General features: G+C 41.3%; 2 protein-coding genes and 1 non-coding gene across 3 annotated transcripts; 1 reads left to right on the plus strand and 2 right to left on the minus strand.

Annotated features, from left to right (window-relative positions):
* Positions 1-4,920: 4,920 nt before the first annotated feature.
* rps27.2 (ribosomal protein S27, isoform 2) lies at positions 4,921-10,472 on the minus strand. The gene is made up of 4 exons (XM_056444717.1): positions 10,401-10,472; positions 9,814-9,922; positions 9,224-9,334; positions 4,921-5,976 (listed from the first exon to the last, which is right to left on the minus strand). Exons 1-4 carry the CDS (start codon positions 10,404-10,406, stop codon positions 5,948-5,950), a joined length of 255 nt encoding a protein of 84 aa, XP_056300692.1. The 5' UTR covers positions 10,407-10,472; the 3' UTR covers positions 4,921-5,947.
* Positions 9,429-9,560, minus strand: LOC130188033 (small nucleolar RNA SNORA13). The gene has a single exon (XR_008830552.1). It is a non-coding gene; the product is annotated as a small nucleolar RNA SNORA13 (small nucleolar RNA).
* Positions 10,473-11,502: 1,030 nt separating the features above from the next.
* rab13 (RAB13, member RAS oncogene family) lies at positions 11,503-18,187 on the plus strand. Its single transcript, XM_056444635.1, has 8 exons — positions 11,503-12,019; positions 12,790-12,850; positions 13,143-13,203; positions 13,304-13,381; positions 15,990-16,079; positions 16,333-16,398; positions 16,519-16,569; positions 16,679-18,187. The coding sequence occupies exons 1-8, from the start codon at positions 11,896-11,898 to the stop codon at positions 16,748-16,750; spliced, it is 603 nt and encodes a 200-aa protein (XP_056300610.1). The 5' UTR covers positions 11,503-11,895; the 3' UTR covers positions 16,751-18,187.
* Positions 18,188-18,364: the final 177 nt, after the last annotated feature.

Below are 18,364 nucleotides of genomic sequence, written 5' to 3' on the forward strand. Positions count from 1 at the left end.
CAATCAATTAAGCATTTCAACTGTGAGGGTCCTGCAGATGGTCTTTTTGGTTTCCAGTTTCCACCTTCATGTTCGCTTTAATCAGGTTTTTAATTAAATGTGCAGTTGTTGTTAATCATCAAACTAAATACCAATGGATTTTGTGTGTATCTGTGTGTATGTGTATGTGTGTATTAGTGTATGTAACATATTAGTAAGATAGAGGACTCTCTTTGGATCCGAGTGCTAGGTGTTAGGGGTTGCTGAGGTGCACCTGTACCAATGAACTGGCTTTAAACAGAAGAAAAAGATCAATTTTACCCAGAAGTCAAGAGTCTGTTTGTCATGTGTAGCTGACGCCATCTGCCCGATTCACCACACCCGGTCAGCGTGTGACAGGACACGGCTTGTCTGTGTTGACCCCCAAGTGGCCCAGACACTGCTGTGCTCTGCTGGAGGTTGTTGCCATGGAGAAGTTGGGTCAGCCAGACCATGCTCATCAGTGATCAGGGCAGTTAATTGTGCACTGGATGCTAACGACGTGTAATGGCTGCTCTTCCCTCGGCCAACGAGAAACTCAAGCAAACAAGATGGTGTGTGCATCAATCTCTCAAGTGTGCTTCAATTCAGGGGTTTCATCCCTTTACAGCATTGAAGGGCCAAGTCAGTCTTTGTCTCTTTGCTCTGTGACAACCTTGTTCAATAGTTACACACACACACACACACACTTCCTCGCCCCCACACCATCTCCTGTACACTCTTATACACGGTTTGTGTTTTTTTAACTTTCTGTCCTTCTCCTCAATACTTTCATGTCACTTCTTCATTCTGCAGCTTTCGCTTTGCCGGACTGAAAGCTGGGATAAGAGCGCTAACAGCTCTGATCGACAGAGAAACAACTCATCTGGCCTCGTTTCAGACTCATTTTACGACCCTTTGCTATCAATCCTCTCATCCTCCTCTCTGCCTCCCCCTCAGCGATAACCACAGATGACTTGGACAGATTTTGACAGCCATCTTGAGTTTCAGCAGTAGACCCCACCAACACCACCCTCAGTGCCCACACTCCTCTACATGACCTTCATGCTCTCTCTGCCTATCGGAGGTTAGACAGTGACATGCACTGGACCACACAAACAGGAGAGTAAACAGCAAACAAATTGTTACTAAAATCAGGTGTCTCAGGGCAGTCTCCAGAGCATGTTGGGGCAGTGATGGGGAAATACAGGCTAGAGGATAAACAGGAAGTCCTGAGAGAAGCAGTGCTTATTTATAGATATAGATAAATGCACACATGATAAACTGTGTTGCTTGGGTTGGTGTTTTTCTCTCTAGCCGCTTCCACTTTTTACCCCACTGACTTTTGAGTTTAATGCTGTGACAGTTACTCATCCGGTTCAGGAGAAGTCCTCTGACCGGTTACTCGTACCCTTTCCTCCTACTCACAAACTAAAAACTATTTTTTTCCGAATATACCTTGAATAAAAACAGATGAGCACTTGAATGGCACTCACTTATGGTATTACTTATGGTTTTACTTATGGTATTACTTATAGTATTACTTATAGTATTACTTGTGGTATTACATGTGGTATTAATAATGGTATTACTTATAATATTACTCATGGTATTACTTATGGTTTTACTTACAGTATTACTTATGGTATTACTTATAGTATTACTTGTGGTATTACATGTGGTATTAATAATGGTATTACTTATAATACTACTTATGGTATTACTTATGGTATTACTTATAGTATTACTTATGGTATTACTTATGGTTTTACTTATAGTATTACTTGTGGTATTACATGTGGTATTAATAATGGTATTACTTATAATATTACTCATGGTATTACTTATGGTTTTACTTACAGTATTACTTATGGTATTTTGTAGTTTGACTTTCTTGAAGAAATGTTACTTTCTTGATTGTTGTTCTGAGTTTGTCCTCATGGTTGATGCACTTATTGTAAGTCACTTTGGATAAAAGCGTCTGCTAAATGACGTGTAATGTCATGTCATGTCATGTAATCTGTAGGACTTTGTCTTGTGTTTCCGGGTTAAAAGTGGAGCCCTTGGCCAAATGGGCTTGCTGCTCCATTCCCAAAGAATTCAGCACAAAATACCTTAAAAATACACAAACACCAGTCAGCTTCTGTCTTGCGTAACACAACAAATGTTTACACATTGAGCATGTAAGGTCGATAACAAACCAACATCAACCAGCAATCTCACCAGTATGCATCATATGTCTTCCTATTGCTCCTAATGTGTGTCTATCAGCTTCATGTACCTTATCAAGGAGGACCACTATGGAGTATGGCTGCACCCCCCCCCCCCCCCCCTACCTACAGTGCTGAAAGTACCACCACACTATGGGCACAACACCAATAACACATGTTACACATCGCCCTTTATAATCCATGGCTGTGTAAGATGTCTCCGTCTTCATCAAGTGTACTCTTCCTCTTCATGCAGACGTCTCACACTCTCAGGAGGGCTGTTTTCCTGCTGCTCTCCACTGAGCATCTCATTCGCTGCGGCGCAACACGGCTGTGAAGCCTTGTGCAGAAAGCACACAGACGGTTCTCCTGCGTGCTTGATAATAATAATCATAATCATAATCTCCTAGTTTATTATAAGATCGACAGTCCGAGAAGAAATGTGTAATTTGTTGTAAAAAAACTGCAGAGACCTTTTGAAGGCAGAAGAGTGGTCATATAAATGTGGTTTAAAATGTTTTAGTGGAGAAGACGAAGACAAGTGTCATTGTTACCAAGCTCCACTGAACTCATCACGCAATTACTTCATCAGCTCCAACTTTGAATATCATGAGTTTGATAACATTTCTGAGAGAGAATTACACTCATTCATTTGTATTTAGCTCAAGTTTAAAGATTTATTTTTAAAATCACTTTTAATATGTTTACATTTGTTTCAATAAAGTCATATAGAGCAGCGGTTTACTCTTTTTTTATTTAACTTGTGACTCGGTTTTTTGGTTGTCAGCTCAACAACAACAAAATGGAGCTCAAAGAGTGATGGTCCCTTTTCAGACTTTTACATTTGACTAAATATATCCTGATCTTTGTGTTGCAGACTCTTTGGTACTTTTTATTGCATATTATTTACTCCAGTATCTAAATTGGGCTTAATTCCCAAACTGTTATAAAATAATATAGACAATTATTTGATAAATATAAAGAGTTTCTTTAGTTTTTCTTAAACATAAATAGAGATACATGTTTTGTTTGTACATGTAGCACGATCATCTCAATAAGATATCTTACTACTGGTCATTTTTCTAGTTAGTCTTACTTTGCCCCTTTGTGGGGTCAGTCCGCTCCCTGCCATGGGGTCCAGGTGGGGTCAGTCCGCTCCCTGCCATGGGGTCCAGGTGGGGTCAGTCCGCTCCCTGCCATGGGGTCCAGGTGGGGTCAGTCCGCTCCCTGCCATGGGGTCCAGGTGTCCCAGACCTGCTGCCCTACCTGCTAGTGGGCCACTGCTCCTCAACAGTCCTCACTGGCCCTCAGCCGGGGGCGGAGCTTACTAAACCAAAGGATGCTCTCATCCCTCAAGGTGTGTCACACACGCAGAGACAGAAATACAGTTTGCTCCACAGCCTTACGATTATTTAAAGTATCACGAGTACATAAAAGCAAATTCAATGACTTGAAATATGTGCATCTACAGCCTTGACATTAATTTTGATTACAGACAAAACAAGCAGTTTGGTGTGTAATCATAATAATCAACTGAAGTGTCTTTGTTTATGAGATCAATACTGACAGTGAGGCCTCAGGGCGGAGGCTGAGAGCCCTGCTGCACGCTACAAGAGCGCCATCTACTGGCAGGCAAGGGAAACAACTATTTATCAGCCACACAGAACACACGGAGGGTACTCGTATCGCAAAGGCGTTAATCTAGTGGTAATCACAAGTTAAAGCAACGAGTCTGCTGCAGCTGAAGGGCCCCTGTACATTCTGATCTTTGTTTTTTTATAATACTCACATTTGATTGGCGCACAGTGAATCACGTGGTGTGATTCCTGCCATGGAGGTTAGAGTAGAAGTGCTCCGCCATAACTTTATAATTATCAATTATCTATTGGATTTAGGTCTAGATCCGGATCCAACGGCGTCCGGACCGCGGTCCGTCTATTAGCGGCCACTGATTTAAAGGCTTCTCTTCACTTTAGCAGAAACCTGACAAGCAGCAACCGGATGAGGAACGAAAAGAACCCGGGCCCACCTGTGGACCGGTGAGTTTGATGTGTTTTGTTGTATAAAGATGAAGTTTCTCCTCAGGACATGAAGGTGTTATTAGTTTGTTTCCACAGCGGTCATCGTCTTCGAGCTCGGGTTGGGAGCTCTGCTGCCCTGGACCTTCAGCACGGCGTCTCAGGTTGTTGCTTTATTCATATTAAGGTTTATTTTACAACACTATTACATATTGTTATCTTTATGGACGATATATTTGATAACAAACAAGATACGATATTTGGATTTGTAAAAAGATTCAGGGAAGTGCCATCCGACGGTTTAATTTAACCATTTAAATTGATAGATTGCATTTATATTGTAGCTGAGGGAATTGAAGTGGTTGCCTTCTTGTGCCGACTACAGAGCCTCAAACTATCTTTTTATTACTATTGTAAAGTAGAGGCGCACCATATCCTACATTTCATCTCCTTTCCGTGTTTCCCATCACAATACAAGGCCCAGACAAATACACCCCGGACATTGCTTCCGTTTAAGTACTCCATACAATAACTAATAAAACCTGAGTTTGATGATCGCATTTTCCATTTTTGCATCAATGACATTAAATTGTTGAATGTTACAATTAATCCATAAAAATACTGGCAGTGTAAAGTATGAGAGAACTGCTGGGCATATTGTCTTTCAAATGAATAAGTCACTCAGGCACAGCAAATCATTTTCCTATGATTTTATTTTAAAGCCGTATACAAGAAGACATAAGGAAAATGTCCCCATTACAACAAAGTGATCAATCAGCTTCTGCTCGATTCATTTCTTCAGTCGGTGAACAACTCCGTCACACAAGCCGTGTTGTTCAAGCTGAATCAACTGAAGGACACAAATGATTTCAGCAGATTGATCTCCAACCAAGTTGATGATTAAACTTCAACTTCACAAGAAATACTCCAACATTATGTTCAAAGGAAGCTTACAAGCACATGGAAATACACAACCATGATCATTCATAGTGGTTTAGTGTCACCATCAGAAGCAGAGCCGCAATGACTCACTGAAACAAATCCAGAGTGAGAGGGGCCCTGGACCACCGGCTGTGGAGCCGGAGTCGATGACATAATAGTCTGCCTTGAAAAAAACCTTCAAGCCAGTGGTACCAAGTGCAGTCTTAACGTAGGAAAACTGGAGTCAACAGTTTTTTGGGCTGTAATTTGTCATTTCCCAGAACTGGTTGTTTTTTTAAAAGAACATTTACATAAATCTTTGGAGGTGAGCCACTGGTTTAATCAAGTCTCGCCACAGCTCTTTAAACACCTCAACCTTCCTGCAAATGCGTGTGCTTAATCATTGACCGTGTAACGCAAACAGGAGCCAATCACTGCACAACTGTTGAGGCTGCGAACGAGTCCTCAAAGGCCCCGATCTGTAGCAGCACATTAAAGGGTCCTGATTTTGAACAGGATGTTTTCAAACGCCTAATAAACTTAATGCAGGTCAAAGAACAAACTGGATGACAAACATGCAAGATTATTTTACCACTCAAACAACCCAAGTTTAATAAGCTGGATGAATAATTGTATATGTGGCGTCTCAAAAATGTCACGCATTCCTCTATATATATTCTATAGAGACTTCTAATTTTACATGATTTGTATTTCCACTCTCCTCCTCAGCTCCATGGCAGTGTTTCGTCATGACCTCTACCTCTGTTCAGCCACACCTGTGGCCGACCCCGTCTGGTCGAGCTAGTGCTGTTTCCTCCTGAATGAACATCCTGAGGAAAGATGGAGGGATATTGTCAGTAAAGGAAAAAACTAACACAACATAATGCATGTTATGGTTGTGTTGGCGTTCTGGTGCTGATGATACCCAATAGGTTGTCTTCCCGGTGACATCAATGACAATCTCCAGTTTATAAAACACCTCAGAATATAGCAAAACAATTCGGGCGGCAACTCACTGACTAACGGGGATATTACAGACGAGATCACTAAAACTCGTGTCAAAGCCGGAATCACCTCCAAAAGCTGCACCTGTAGTAACGCAGAGCCGAGTGCACGGAGAAGCGCTTGGTTACCATGGCAGCAGAGCAAAGGACTGAGTGGGTAGGACCGCGAGAGCTTCAGTAAAAACTAACCATGACCTTTAAATTCAACAAACACCCCGAATACAGTATCAACATTTCTTCAGAGCTGCTTGGAAACTATTTATTATCCTTGCTGAAAGAAGTCTAAACAAATGCCTGAATGAAAAGGTGTGGTTGCAGTCGACTGTGTAGAAATGGATCAACGATGATGAATTTCTGGCAGTGAAAATCGTGATTGTGTTTTCAAATTGATTAATTTTGCATTCCTAGGCTTGGGTCTCAGTTTGAAGCTTATGGCGAACTGTATTGTACACATCGTTAAATAACCAATAGTTCACCCTCTGGGGTAATTTTCTCGATTTTACCTCTTTTTTTAAAAAAGGCACTTGCATGACACATACCCATGTGTTTTACATTTAATTGCAGAACAATCTCAGCTCTCCTTATAATGAGGCATAATTGTCCTAAGACACAAGTGTAAAGAGACAATATGGCCTTAAAGCTGAAAATTGAAGTTTGATTTTTTTAATTCTTCATATCTCTTGGACGAACTGAACTGTTTTGGTGTTTGAAATTGGTTTACCAAAGGTCTTGGGTTGACGAAAGCAGTGGAAATGGTAGATACATCTAAATGAATGCCGAAACTGCGATGAGCACAGGAATGTGACCTGCAGGTGTCTGGGCAGGAGGGGTGTGGAGCGGCTTTCCACAGAGCTCGACAGTCAGCTCCTCCACGAACTCTCTGTGCGTCATGGGCGTTGTGCGCGGGGCCAGACGGAGTTCCTTGTGCAGGATGCAGCTGTTGGTGGTGGCAATGTCCAAAAAATTATAAAAAATGGTTCTGTACCAGCGAGCAGTCTTGTGGTGTACAGAGTAATATTGGATGAGCTGGTACGACAGATCAACCCCACCCATGTGCTGGTTGTACTCTGCAACAGGTGTGGGACAGAGGATCGCTGTCCTCCTCCACGAGCCGTCTCGCTGCTTCACCCTTCTATTTACCGTCTGACCAGAGTACGCTGCGTGAATCGTGGAGCAGGGTTACTAGTTTTTCAGGGGGAATGGAAAAGTCCACCGTGTAGCCATTTCTTAAGTCAGCCAAGACGAAGAGCTTGAATCCCCACCTTGTGGGTTTGTGATTCATAAACTGAGTCATCCCAGTTTTAGCCTTGGAGGCGACCATCCTCTCATCCACAGCCAGGTCTCGGTGGGGATGATAAAAGGCCTGGCAGGTGGTCTTGATGGTGTCCATCAGGGGTTTCAGCCTGCAAAGTTTATCATATCCCTCCGTGCCCTTTATACGTTCGTTGTGGACGTTCTCGTCGGGGTCACTGAGGTGGAGGTTCCAGGAGATCGTCCGGTAGCGGTCTCGTGGAATGATCAGTCGGAAACGGGACAGAACATATATGACTGTCGCCAGTAATCTCGAATGCTGTCCAGCTTCACTATGCCCATGTACAAGAACAACCCCATGTATTGGTCAAAAACAACTGGGCTAAATGTTGACAGACAAATGGATTAACAAATCACGGTGAAAAGATTTCGTGTGACGAGTATTTCCGGAGCTGCGGCACCCGACACGTCCATACCCCTATCTTTCTCCGTGAATTGCGGATGGAGGAGGAAGGAGACGGAAGAGGAAATCCTACAGATTCATCCAGTAGTGTAAACTTATTTCTGCTCCATATTTTCGGAGAAATATATATATTTAAAACGTAAACAGTCAGACGGTGGCGTGACGTGCGGCCCCAGAGGGGTAAAAGAAACCCAATAGTACATACTGCATGAACTATTAAACATACCTGCAAACTCATGAGGGGTGCACAAGGTGACAACGGGGGAGGGGGGTTCAGGCGACCTTTTTTTTTGTCATCACACCACATTCACGTCATTTGATGACACCTCAAAGCTTTTAGAACTACGGTCTTGATTGTTCTGACCGCAAATCAAAATAATAATAACAAATGTTGAAAGAAAAAAGGGCCCCTGAATAATTCATTTATCGGGCCCTAATAATAGTAATAACAACTTTACATTGTCATTATATATAATATGGTTAAAGTCATTCATGAACCAACTTCCTTTTTTTTTTTGACTGGTGTGCTCTGCTGTTCCATGATTCTGTTCCGTGATTCTGTTCCGTGATTCTGTTCCGTGAGTCTGTTCCTTCCTCTACCTGGTTTTCACGATCCTAAAATTATAACTTCTATACGATATCTGCCATAAATATCATGATACCCGATACTATAATTCAATACAATACCATAAATACGATACTGGTATATTAATCTACAGTAGTAATAAAATAAAAAAACATTTTTTAAAGCCGAAGACGGTCTCAAAAGCTCCGTAACTTAACGGCACTCGCTGTGAGAGCCCTGCTCAGCGCATTTTGTGCAGACAGCATTTAACGGAGTTGCGCGCTCTTTTAATGAAGTATCGGTTCAAAAAATATGCAAAAACATATCGTTTTTAACGTACGGGTACTTTGTTAGTATCGATACACCGTGCAACATTACAGCAGTAACGCGAACCCCCCAAATGCTGTCGACATCTTAACGCTGATTGGCCAAGACTCGACACGTCCCATCAAAGATGTTTTATTGCGAAGAGCACTACATCATATTTTCTCCGTGTCTCACTCCAATCTCATAAACGCCGCCCAGTTGACCCCCCCCACCCCAAAACAAAAACTCTTCGGATCTACACTATTCACGTGAATGACCTATTTTGATTTCAAAACGGCGAATTTCGCCGAAAGGGGACAAGTTTGCAGGTATGATTAAATAATTGCGTAACACTTATACACAGATAGACAACTGAAAACGCCATGGGGATAATTGAAATCTACAGAAAGAATATGTATGCATTTCTGAATGGCTTTTAGGAGGATATGTAGTGCTAACGCTACATTAGCATTAACAGGTCACCTCACCTTCTGTGAGGCGAGCTTTCCCTCCCGTCGGCTGGCAGAGGACTGTGGCACAGCCGACACACAGCACGACAGTCTGAGCGTGACTGAACACCGTGGTGATCTTGTAGCAGCCTGCACACAGACAGGACAGATCATTGGACGGGAGCGCCATGAAACAGCCTCAACATAACAACCACTGCATAATCAAATGTACTCTTGGTTACTGAAATGTCCTTGCAGCCGTTTAGGTAAAGGAGTCACTTCAAACTAATTTAAAAAACGGCCACAAGTGTCATTGTATGCCTTATTTGACACCCCGATCACTAGGGGAACAGTGAAAGAGCAACACATAAAGGCAAATATGTATAATACAATTAGGTTTAAGTATTGCATTAATTCATAATCTAAATATAATTGATGTACTGAACTATAAGGTTCTTACTATTATTCTAATTTGTGTACCCATTTTTTCTCATTGCTTTTTTGTTAAATGTATTTGCATAAAAGTACATTTCTCTCAACTAAGTCTAAAGTGAACACTCAATTAAGTTTTATTTAATACTCATCTACTTTGCATAAACATTTATCTCTTTCACCACAAACGAACTGACCTGGACATTTCACATCCATAAAATATGAATTAGGACTCTGAACCAGACGTTTCTTCTTGTGACACCTCCTTTCCTCCTCAGCACTCGGGTGTAACAGATCCCTTGCAAGCTGGAAGGAAACACAGCAGTTTAGCTGAATATTAATGCAAATACATACAATTTAACATCGGGACTAAATACACGTTGTAGTTCTGGTCAGAGTCAACGTTACGTCCCGAGTACAGCGTGCAAAGGTTGAGATCTCTTTACGACTGTCGAACGAGAAGGAAGAGTATTACAGTAAAGTCAAAGTCCTACAACAAAAGGATTGGCTATTTCCAGAGATTGTACTCGGAATATACCCTAAATTATACATTTTAAACCGTCTAGAAGAATCCACATGTGACGATGCTATAAAGGAAGCTCGTGCACCGCTTTGTTGCCCACGTGTTCCAACACACCGCGTGCGTTTCCCCATCCGCATTAAAAGCTGCGACACAGGGGTCGATAACACCAGAACCGAACCACCATTTAATATCGCGTTAGATTAACCTCGTCAAAACACTTTAAACATTGCGGCTTACTAAAAGATCCGCGGTGATACTTACAGGCATATCTGAGCTGGAGAACTTCAGCAGGAAAAGCTCGCTGACGACAAACCGGAAGCTTTAGGATGAAGAGCAACGACCCGGAAGTAGTAAGAGGAAGACGAACGTTACTTCCGGAAATACACATATACTTCTAATAAACATGTTGGTGATGAAACTAGCTTTTGAATATTTGGCAAATTATTGTTTTTTTATGCAGCATTGATTTAAACAATAAAGATGATTCAACTCCAGAGATTTTTAATGTACATGTTCAACTCTGTAAAATGTGTGTAAAATATGTGCACACACTTTGACCCATGCGGTGTACGTCCAGCTCTAGTCACTCACGTGTTACGTGAGTAAATAGTTCCAATAAATAGGTTTAAAAATAAGTAAGCTCATTAAATATATTACGAATCGTTTAAGTTACACTGTGTATGATCTTGTATGGTTATTGAAAATGTACAAAGAAACATCACACATTGGATACATAAATAATGTAAGTCATAATATGTAACTTAACATTTAATCAGAATCACAATCAGAAACAGGTTTATTGTCAAGTAGATTTTTCACATAAAATGAACTTGCCTTGATGTTGTGCTGCATGAATATAAATAGATATGCAGAGTAAGAGAAAATACAATTACCACAACACGTAATCTAAAATCTTAAATATATGTTTGCGTTAATATGTTCTAACAGCAGAACAGCTCTGATTCATGAACACTTCCGATCACTTCCAATTATGTTGGCAACAATAAATAAATGAATAGGGATTACACTTTTGAAATGTCAAATATATATTTTTAAAAGTTACTTTTATTATTTCAAATACATATTAAAAATAAACCAGAGAACAAAAGAAAATAGGAACAAAATCCCCCTGCTTGTCAGTACGTTACTTCAATAAAGTTGTCAAACATATAGTGTGAATAGGATCTGACGTTTTTCACAAAGATGCTCAAGAATAAACAAATAAAGCCTCTTCCAGCCAAACGTTGGTACGGTTCACGTCCCCTCCGGTGTAGTACTCATTTTCTGATGACAGCGCCACCTTGTGGTGGGTTCCTGCAAGTCCGAGCCATTCCTCCCACGAAGCACTCCCACACGACGTAGTCTCTGATCCGATCTGGTTGGATTCCGCAACAAAAAACAAAAAAACTCAGCCGCCCCGCTACGTGTGTGACCGGATTGTGTGTTGACATTTGGATGAAAGCAAAATGAATCCTGGATATATTTGGTGTTGAAGACGGATCGGATCGGCCGCAGAGAGTTACACTTTGGATGGAGTGCTTCTCTTTATCCAAACACGGCCCAGAGGCGCTGAGGGGGATCGGAATCCACCGGTGACACGAGAGCACAGAGGCTCGTTACGCGCAGTGTCCAGCCTGCTGCGGCTTTATCACAATAACCACCAGGATTGTTTCAGAGAGTGGATGAGAAGTGCTGCCAGAAAGAGACAACAGCAAACTTTCCCTCGTTCAGTCGACTTTGAAGAAACAGTCCCACCATGGCGAAGAAGTATGATTTCCTCTACAAATTGTTGCTCATCGGGGACAGCGGAGTGGGGAAAACTTGTCTGATCATCCGCTTAGCCGATGACAATTTCAACTCCACGTACATCTCCACCATCGGTACGTGGATGTGATGCCATGTTGGCCTTCGAACCGCCGGGATTTATTTACTCTCTTACTTATTTCACGAGGAAGACAAATGTTTGTTGGACGATGACATTTAATTATCGCTATAATTGATTCTGTACAAACTGGTTTCCCAGCCTGCTTTCGTGTCTGGACTAGTCCGTGTTCTCTCACTTCTTTCCCTTTTTTCATTCTGTATCTTCTCCTTTTCTCATTTGTTTGCACCCTGTTGAATGTTTCCTCTAGTTGAATGTTTCCTCTAGTTGAATGTGTGTGCTTTTCTTTTTTCCCTGACTCTCCCTCAGATCTCATTCCTCTCCCTTGGCTCGGGTCCTCCGCCCTCATTCCTATCGCGTTTACCATCTCCATGTTCCCAGAGGAATTGTTGGCTTTCTGGCAAGCTCAGTTGTTTTTCTTCTTCACAGGACAACCCCCGTCCTCATACCCTATCTGTCTGCCTGTCTGTCTGTCTGTCTGTTTGTCTGTTTGTCTGTCTGTCTGCCTGTCTGTCTATCTGTCTGTCTGTCTGTCAGCAGGGGGATAAAACAGAATTTAAACGTGCCATGTCCTGCACGTCTTTCCTCTGTGTGTTTGTGGAGGGGAATACACTGAGGGGTCAAAATCACTATGAATTGGTCTCCCCCCTAAGGGTGACCTACATATGCTGTGATGTGTGTGTGTGTGTGTGTGTGTGTGTTTCTAGTTCATATCCAGGTTATTTAATTAATTCTCTGTCCATCCGTTCTCCTCTCTGCTTTTCACAGGCATCGACTTTAAAGTAAAAACCATTGAAGTGGGTGGAAAGAAAGTCAAACTACAAGTCTGGTAAGAGCTGACAGTTGGGTTGCTCGTCGGGAAATGTTTTGTTTTTTCTCTGGTTCACTCTCCTGAGAGGAAAGAGGAAGCTCCCTCTTGTTTTCCAAAACGAGACATTATGACAGGGTTTATTGTCTAAAATCTTCACGCCTTGCCAGGGTGTTGCTCCAGCAACATGGATTCTGCTGTTATAACAGAGTGAAATGCACATCGCCCTGCAACTTCTACTATCTTTGACAGTTGTATTTAAAAGTTCTTGTGCATGGTGCACATATTTCTTACTTTCGCTATGTGTGTGCAGGGACACAGCCGGACAGGAGAGGTTCAAGACCATCACAACGGCCTACTACAGAGGAGCCATGGTGAGCACCGGACGCCTGCAGAACAAGCAGCCTGGATAATCATGGCTGACATCACCCTCTCACTGACTCCTTAACTCCTGTCTCTCTGTCTGTTGGTCAGGGCATCATCCTGGTGTACGACATCACAGACGGCAAGTCCTTCGAAAACATCCAGAACTGGATGAAGAGCATCAAAGAAGTGAGACTATCTCCACTCGGCCCTGGCAAAGAAATACAACAAAATATTGCTTAGTCAGTGATATATAGGTCACGGGTGTGTCATTACTCACTGCAACAGCCAACGAGGGCTATTACACAACCTGTGATTAAAGGGTTAGTTCACCTTAAACCAAGGGAACTTATTTCTACAGCAGAAATAAGTTCCATTGGTTTATTAATAATAATAATAATAATAATAATAATAAGCCAAATGTGTAACTTCTACCATAACTTATTGTAGAAGTTACACATTTGGCTTATTCCAATTACTAAGAAAGCTCACTTTGCTATTACTATGCTGTGCTACTTCGTACACAACATACCATTAAAATATTATATATGTATTACTAGTCCCCGACCACAAGTCGAGGGCCATAGTTGCATTATATTGGCGAGAAGACAGACACCTCTATGGACGATATCTACGAAACACAACTCACACCAAAACAATCTAGATTGATAAATAATGACTACAGTTAAAATTGAAAAATATGATTTTTTTATTTTGGGCTCCCGAAATCCGTTGTTTCAAAGCCTTGCAGCTGTTTACTGACGTCATGTTTAATGAAGAGAGAGGGAGGGAAATACAGGCAGGCATCTTCTTTGTGTTGTATAAATGCTGTTCAGACAATTTAGAAAGTATGTTGAAAGTATGTTTATAAATGTCACGAGAATTCACAGCTAGAAAATAGCAGCTAAACTATGCAAACATTGTTCTCGGTGTCAGGCTATCCTTGTGCCTCTTTGTTTGGTCTGGATCTTTACTTGTTAATTCAGGCAGGGTCAAAACCGGGTGGTCTGTCCAATAGGGCAACAAATCCAAAAGGGGGCAGGCAAAAATCTTAAATCGGGTCAACAGGCAAACAGGGTCGGAACAGGCGTATCAGAACTAATATTTTGAATATACTGGAGACTTTGGCAATGACTCACAAGACAATCCGGCAGAGTGGAGATGAGGGAGCTAAATAGTGAGAGGCTAATGAGGGGATGGGCTGCAGGTGAGAAGGGCGTGAGGACCAGGTGAAGGGAATGAGAGACAATCAGGTGAGGATGACAGGATCTGGAATGACAGGAGAGTTAATTAAGCAGGCAGGAGGAATACAACTACTAAAGGTGGAGGAGTCGTGACAGTTGATGTCTATCAATATCAGAGGGCAATACGGATTCGTATCAGACCGACGAGGAAGGCAATACGTGGCTGGCGTGACGACCCATTAGCCAATCAGAACACTTGTACTGTTGCTGCCATATAATAATTCATCTTTATTAATAAAGAAAATGTAAACTATCTTTCTCATCCTGCCCAGAGGAAACACATGTCGAGGACAGCTTCACTAGTGTATTGCTACTTATGCTTCAACTCTGTCACAAAACACTTTTGGCAATGGATGCCCCTTTTTTGGTTTGAGCACCTGCCCCCCAAAATGTCTGAGCACGTGTCTGTTTCTACTGAATACATCAAGGCTGCAACTAAGCCTTACTTTCATTATCAATGAATCTTCTTATCTTATTTTTGTTGGTTAATTAACTGCTAAAGAGTTGTTGGTTTGAGTCTGAATTTACCAGGGCGGCTAGTCACTTTATCAATGATGATTTGTCAGGGAACATTACATTTTTTCTTCCTGATAAACATCTAAGAACTAAAGTGTAATTAATTGAATGAGTACTAAAAACCGTGAGAGTGTGTGACGACCCGCTCTGAGCAGGACAGGACTCTCTCTCTCTCTCTCCCTCTCCTCTCTCTCATAGCATTTCACATTTAGTTCAGCATTACACTAATTTCACCTTTTTAGTAAAATTACTTATTAGTTACACCTGATGAGTGGTCTTTTTGTGACAAATTGGGGATAAAAGTTGTCATGAAGATGAAGTCCAGGCTTTTTGATAATTTGGCACGATTTGGATTGTGTTGTGTTTTTTACTTGTAAGTTGGCAGTTGGTGCATGACTCTGCTTAATCGTTTAAATACAAATTGGTGTGTATCACACATTGGCTTTGCTTTTGGGGGTGAGTAATATGTTAGTCCTTTTTTGCTGAAACTTGGTGAGTGTCTATTGTACATTCTGGTTTAAAGGTGTCCGTTTGGTTACAACAGTTTTCTTCCATTTAATTTGTTAAAAATCTTTTTGTTGCAGCTCAATCTCCTAAAGCAGCAGTGCAGGTGAACTATATGCTTGGGATCATGTCTGTGGCTTTTGGGGGGTATCTGCAAATCAGGGACTTTCTGGATCCACTGTTTTCCAGAGAATAAGATCTCCCCATCAGTAACTGCCTAAAGACTCGGGTTGGGCTGATGGAGTTAGTTGTTTGCTCCGTTAAATGGTACCAACTTAATGCCAGAACCCACTTTAATTGAATAACTAGTTTTCTCTAATAATTTCCTTGAGATCCTGGTCCTTAAGTATCCTGAAGTATCGAGACAGTTTTCCTCCACAGCAGCTGCTGTAAGTGCAGCTTGTTCTGCTTCTTCAGACTTCATGTCAAGGAGTTTGTGATCTTCACTTTGATTTCTTCTTGAACCTCCACTCAGCAAACTTTCTTGAGACAAGAACCCAACTAACTAATTCACTGAATTCCCTCCTCTGCAGAATGCCTCATCTGGGGTCAATCAAATGTTACTTGGCAATAAGTGCGACATTGAAGCAAAGCGGAAAGTTTCCAAGGAGACGGGAGAAAAGGTGAGATGACCCCACCAGAAACACGACTATTCCCTCGTGGCTATTTTCATTGCTGTTCCATTAGATGCTCAAGTGATGTGATGAAGTATAGTCTCATTCTTAGAAAGAGACAATATAGATGAAGAACTTGTTTCTGTCTTTTAAAGATAAGAATGGGTGGTTGTTTGAGGAATGGACTTTAGATAAGAAGCAGGAAGTGATTATTAACCATATCCTGACCTACTGTAATCTGATCTTTATCTGTTGTTGACAGTTGGCAAAAGATCATGGCATCAGGTTCTTTGAGACCAGTGCGAAGTCTAGCATCAACGTGGATGAGGTGAGCCTAGAACATAACCACTGGCTAATAAAACCATGCCTGCATGCTTCATTACACTTGTACGTGGGTTTTGTTAGGATGAATGTTGCAGACTTAACTTTCATTTTCTGCTTCCTTTAGTCTTTTCTCGCTTTGGCAAGCGACATACTACAGAAATCCAGCAAGAAACCGGTAAGTTTTACAGAATAAAATCAAACTGACCCATTTGTTCCTCCCTGCATATAAGACTTTATGTTAAACCGGGCATGTCTGTAATTTCCTGTATTTCCTAACTTGACAGGGCCCCACAGGTCGAGAGGTGAAAATCACAAGCAGGACAGAAAGAAAATCTTCCAAATGCATTCTTCTCTAGATATGTCACTGGCCAGCACACATAAGAAAGAGCGTACACATGTTAAGAGTGCATCAGTTCAGGGGGAGAGTACAGCAGGTGTTCTGTCTCCATCTGGTGGTTTTGCATATCAAATACATACGGGTGCTAAAACTTTGTTTTGACACAAATTACTTTGGACCCCCAAAAGCGTACTTTGGCAGAGACGACTGTATTCCTCCTTCAAGCTCCAATTGTATTAAAGTGACTGTGCCTGTATTTCGCATTGAACATATATACTGCCGTATCTCCAGCGATATGGTTTTTGTCATAAAATTGTTGCACAATCGGGGTCCTAAATGACTCCAAACTTAAAACACAGCATTTCCCTTGGCAATTCCCACCATGTTTAGTTAAGCTGTACATTTCTGTTTTTCTGCCTTGTCTTTCTCTGGCTTAACACCACATGTTCATCCCTTCAACAGCACGACTTACTGTCTTTAAGGACCTTTCGTTTTGTCTTTAGAACGGGGTCGCTTTGTCAAAATCAAACCAATCACAATGTAATCACAACAGCTTTTAAGGGCTCAACAGCAAAGGAAAAGTTTGATGGAAAGTATTTTGAAATACTTTGAAATACTTGACATAATTGCTGAATTGATAAATGAAGTGGTAACACTTATGTGGTTAATGATGCACTTTCACTTCCCAAATGTAATGATTTATTCCATCAAAAGCATCCAAATCGTGTAGTAAGAGAGGGCGGAGAAGCCTTACGTCTCTCCACATTTTAGGGATGTCAGAGTGAAAAAATAATTAATATTGACAACATGTGTACTTACATTATGTTTATATTGTGCCTATCCTTTGAGAATTGCTGAACTATTTAAATTGTGGACAGTATGTTAATCAATTTAACAGAACCTCCTGTACCGGATGACATTTTGTGTTAAACCGTTGGTGGGGATATGAGAAGTTGGAAAAAACTCTCACTTCATTAATGAATTAAACAAGTTCAGGGATGCATGGAGTTGAACTGAAACAAACACTAGTCGGGTACATGTTCGTTTTAACAGATGAATGGGTTGAGAATGTGGACGATAGGAACAGAGATCAGTGCAATATGAGAAGTTGAGAGATGACAGAATGATATAAAGCAAGTTAATGGACAGGATGTGTGGGAAACAGCAGTGCTCACATGACCCTCACTCTGAATTGATTTAGTGGGTCATGCCTTTTATCTGAAGTGCCTGTTTGATCTCTTTTAACTCAAGACAGTTTCTCCGTTCAGGCAATTTCAGATCATTCAAAATGTCTCTGATTAGAGGTGCTTCTCTGATCCAGACTTGTATTTCCTGTATCTGTTTATAAAAAATAATTTAGTGTCTTTTTAGACACGCCACAATACTTTTTGTGTAGTTTACATACCTGCACTTGCTTAATAAAAATGATAAACAATAAATCTGATGTGTGTTCTGTGTAACTGTACGATGGAAAGTCTCGTCAATCTTAATACAGCCCACATTTACAACGATAAAAAGAAAAAAACACCCTTTAATAAAGGAATCATCTCATGCAACAGGTTGAATGGATATATCTGTTTAATAGATGTGAACCTTATGGTTTGTTTTGTAACGCTCATTACTGTTTCACTTA

Source organism: Pseudoliparis swirei, chromosome 22 (genome assembly GCF_029220125.1).
Source record: "Pseudoliparis swirei isolate HS2019 ecotype Mariana Trench chromosome 22, NWPU_hadal_v1, whole genome shotgun sequence".
NCBI lineage: Eukaryota > Metazoa > Chordata > Actinopteri > Perciformes > Liparidae > Pseudoliparis > Pseudoliparis swirei.

Bases quoted from the DNA above. Each gene is read 5' to 3' on its own strand.
- rps27.2 (XM_056444717.1), bottom strand. The intron at 9,335-9,813 runs GTCAGTTCGTTT...GTCTGTGTGCAG, and splicing joins TATGGATGTGAAATGTCCAG to GCTGCTACAAGATCACCACG. The intron at 5,977-9,223 runs GTGAGGTGACCT...ATCTTTCCTCAG, and splicing joins GAAAGCTCGCCTCACAGAAG to GATGTTCATTCAGGAGGAAA.
- rab13 (XM_056444635.1), top strand. From the start codon at position 11,896: ATGGCGAAGAAGTATGATTTCCTCTACAAATTGTTGCTCATCGGGGAC. The intron at 16,399-16,518 runs GTGAGCCTAGAA...TGCTTCCTTTAG, and splicing joins CTAGCATCAACGTGGATGAG to TCTTTTCTCGCTTTGGCAAG. The intron at 16,570-16,678 runs GTAAGTTTTACA...CTAACTTGACAG, and splicing joins AGAAATCCAGCAAGAAACCG to GGCCCCACAGGTCGAGAGGT.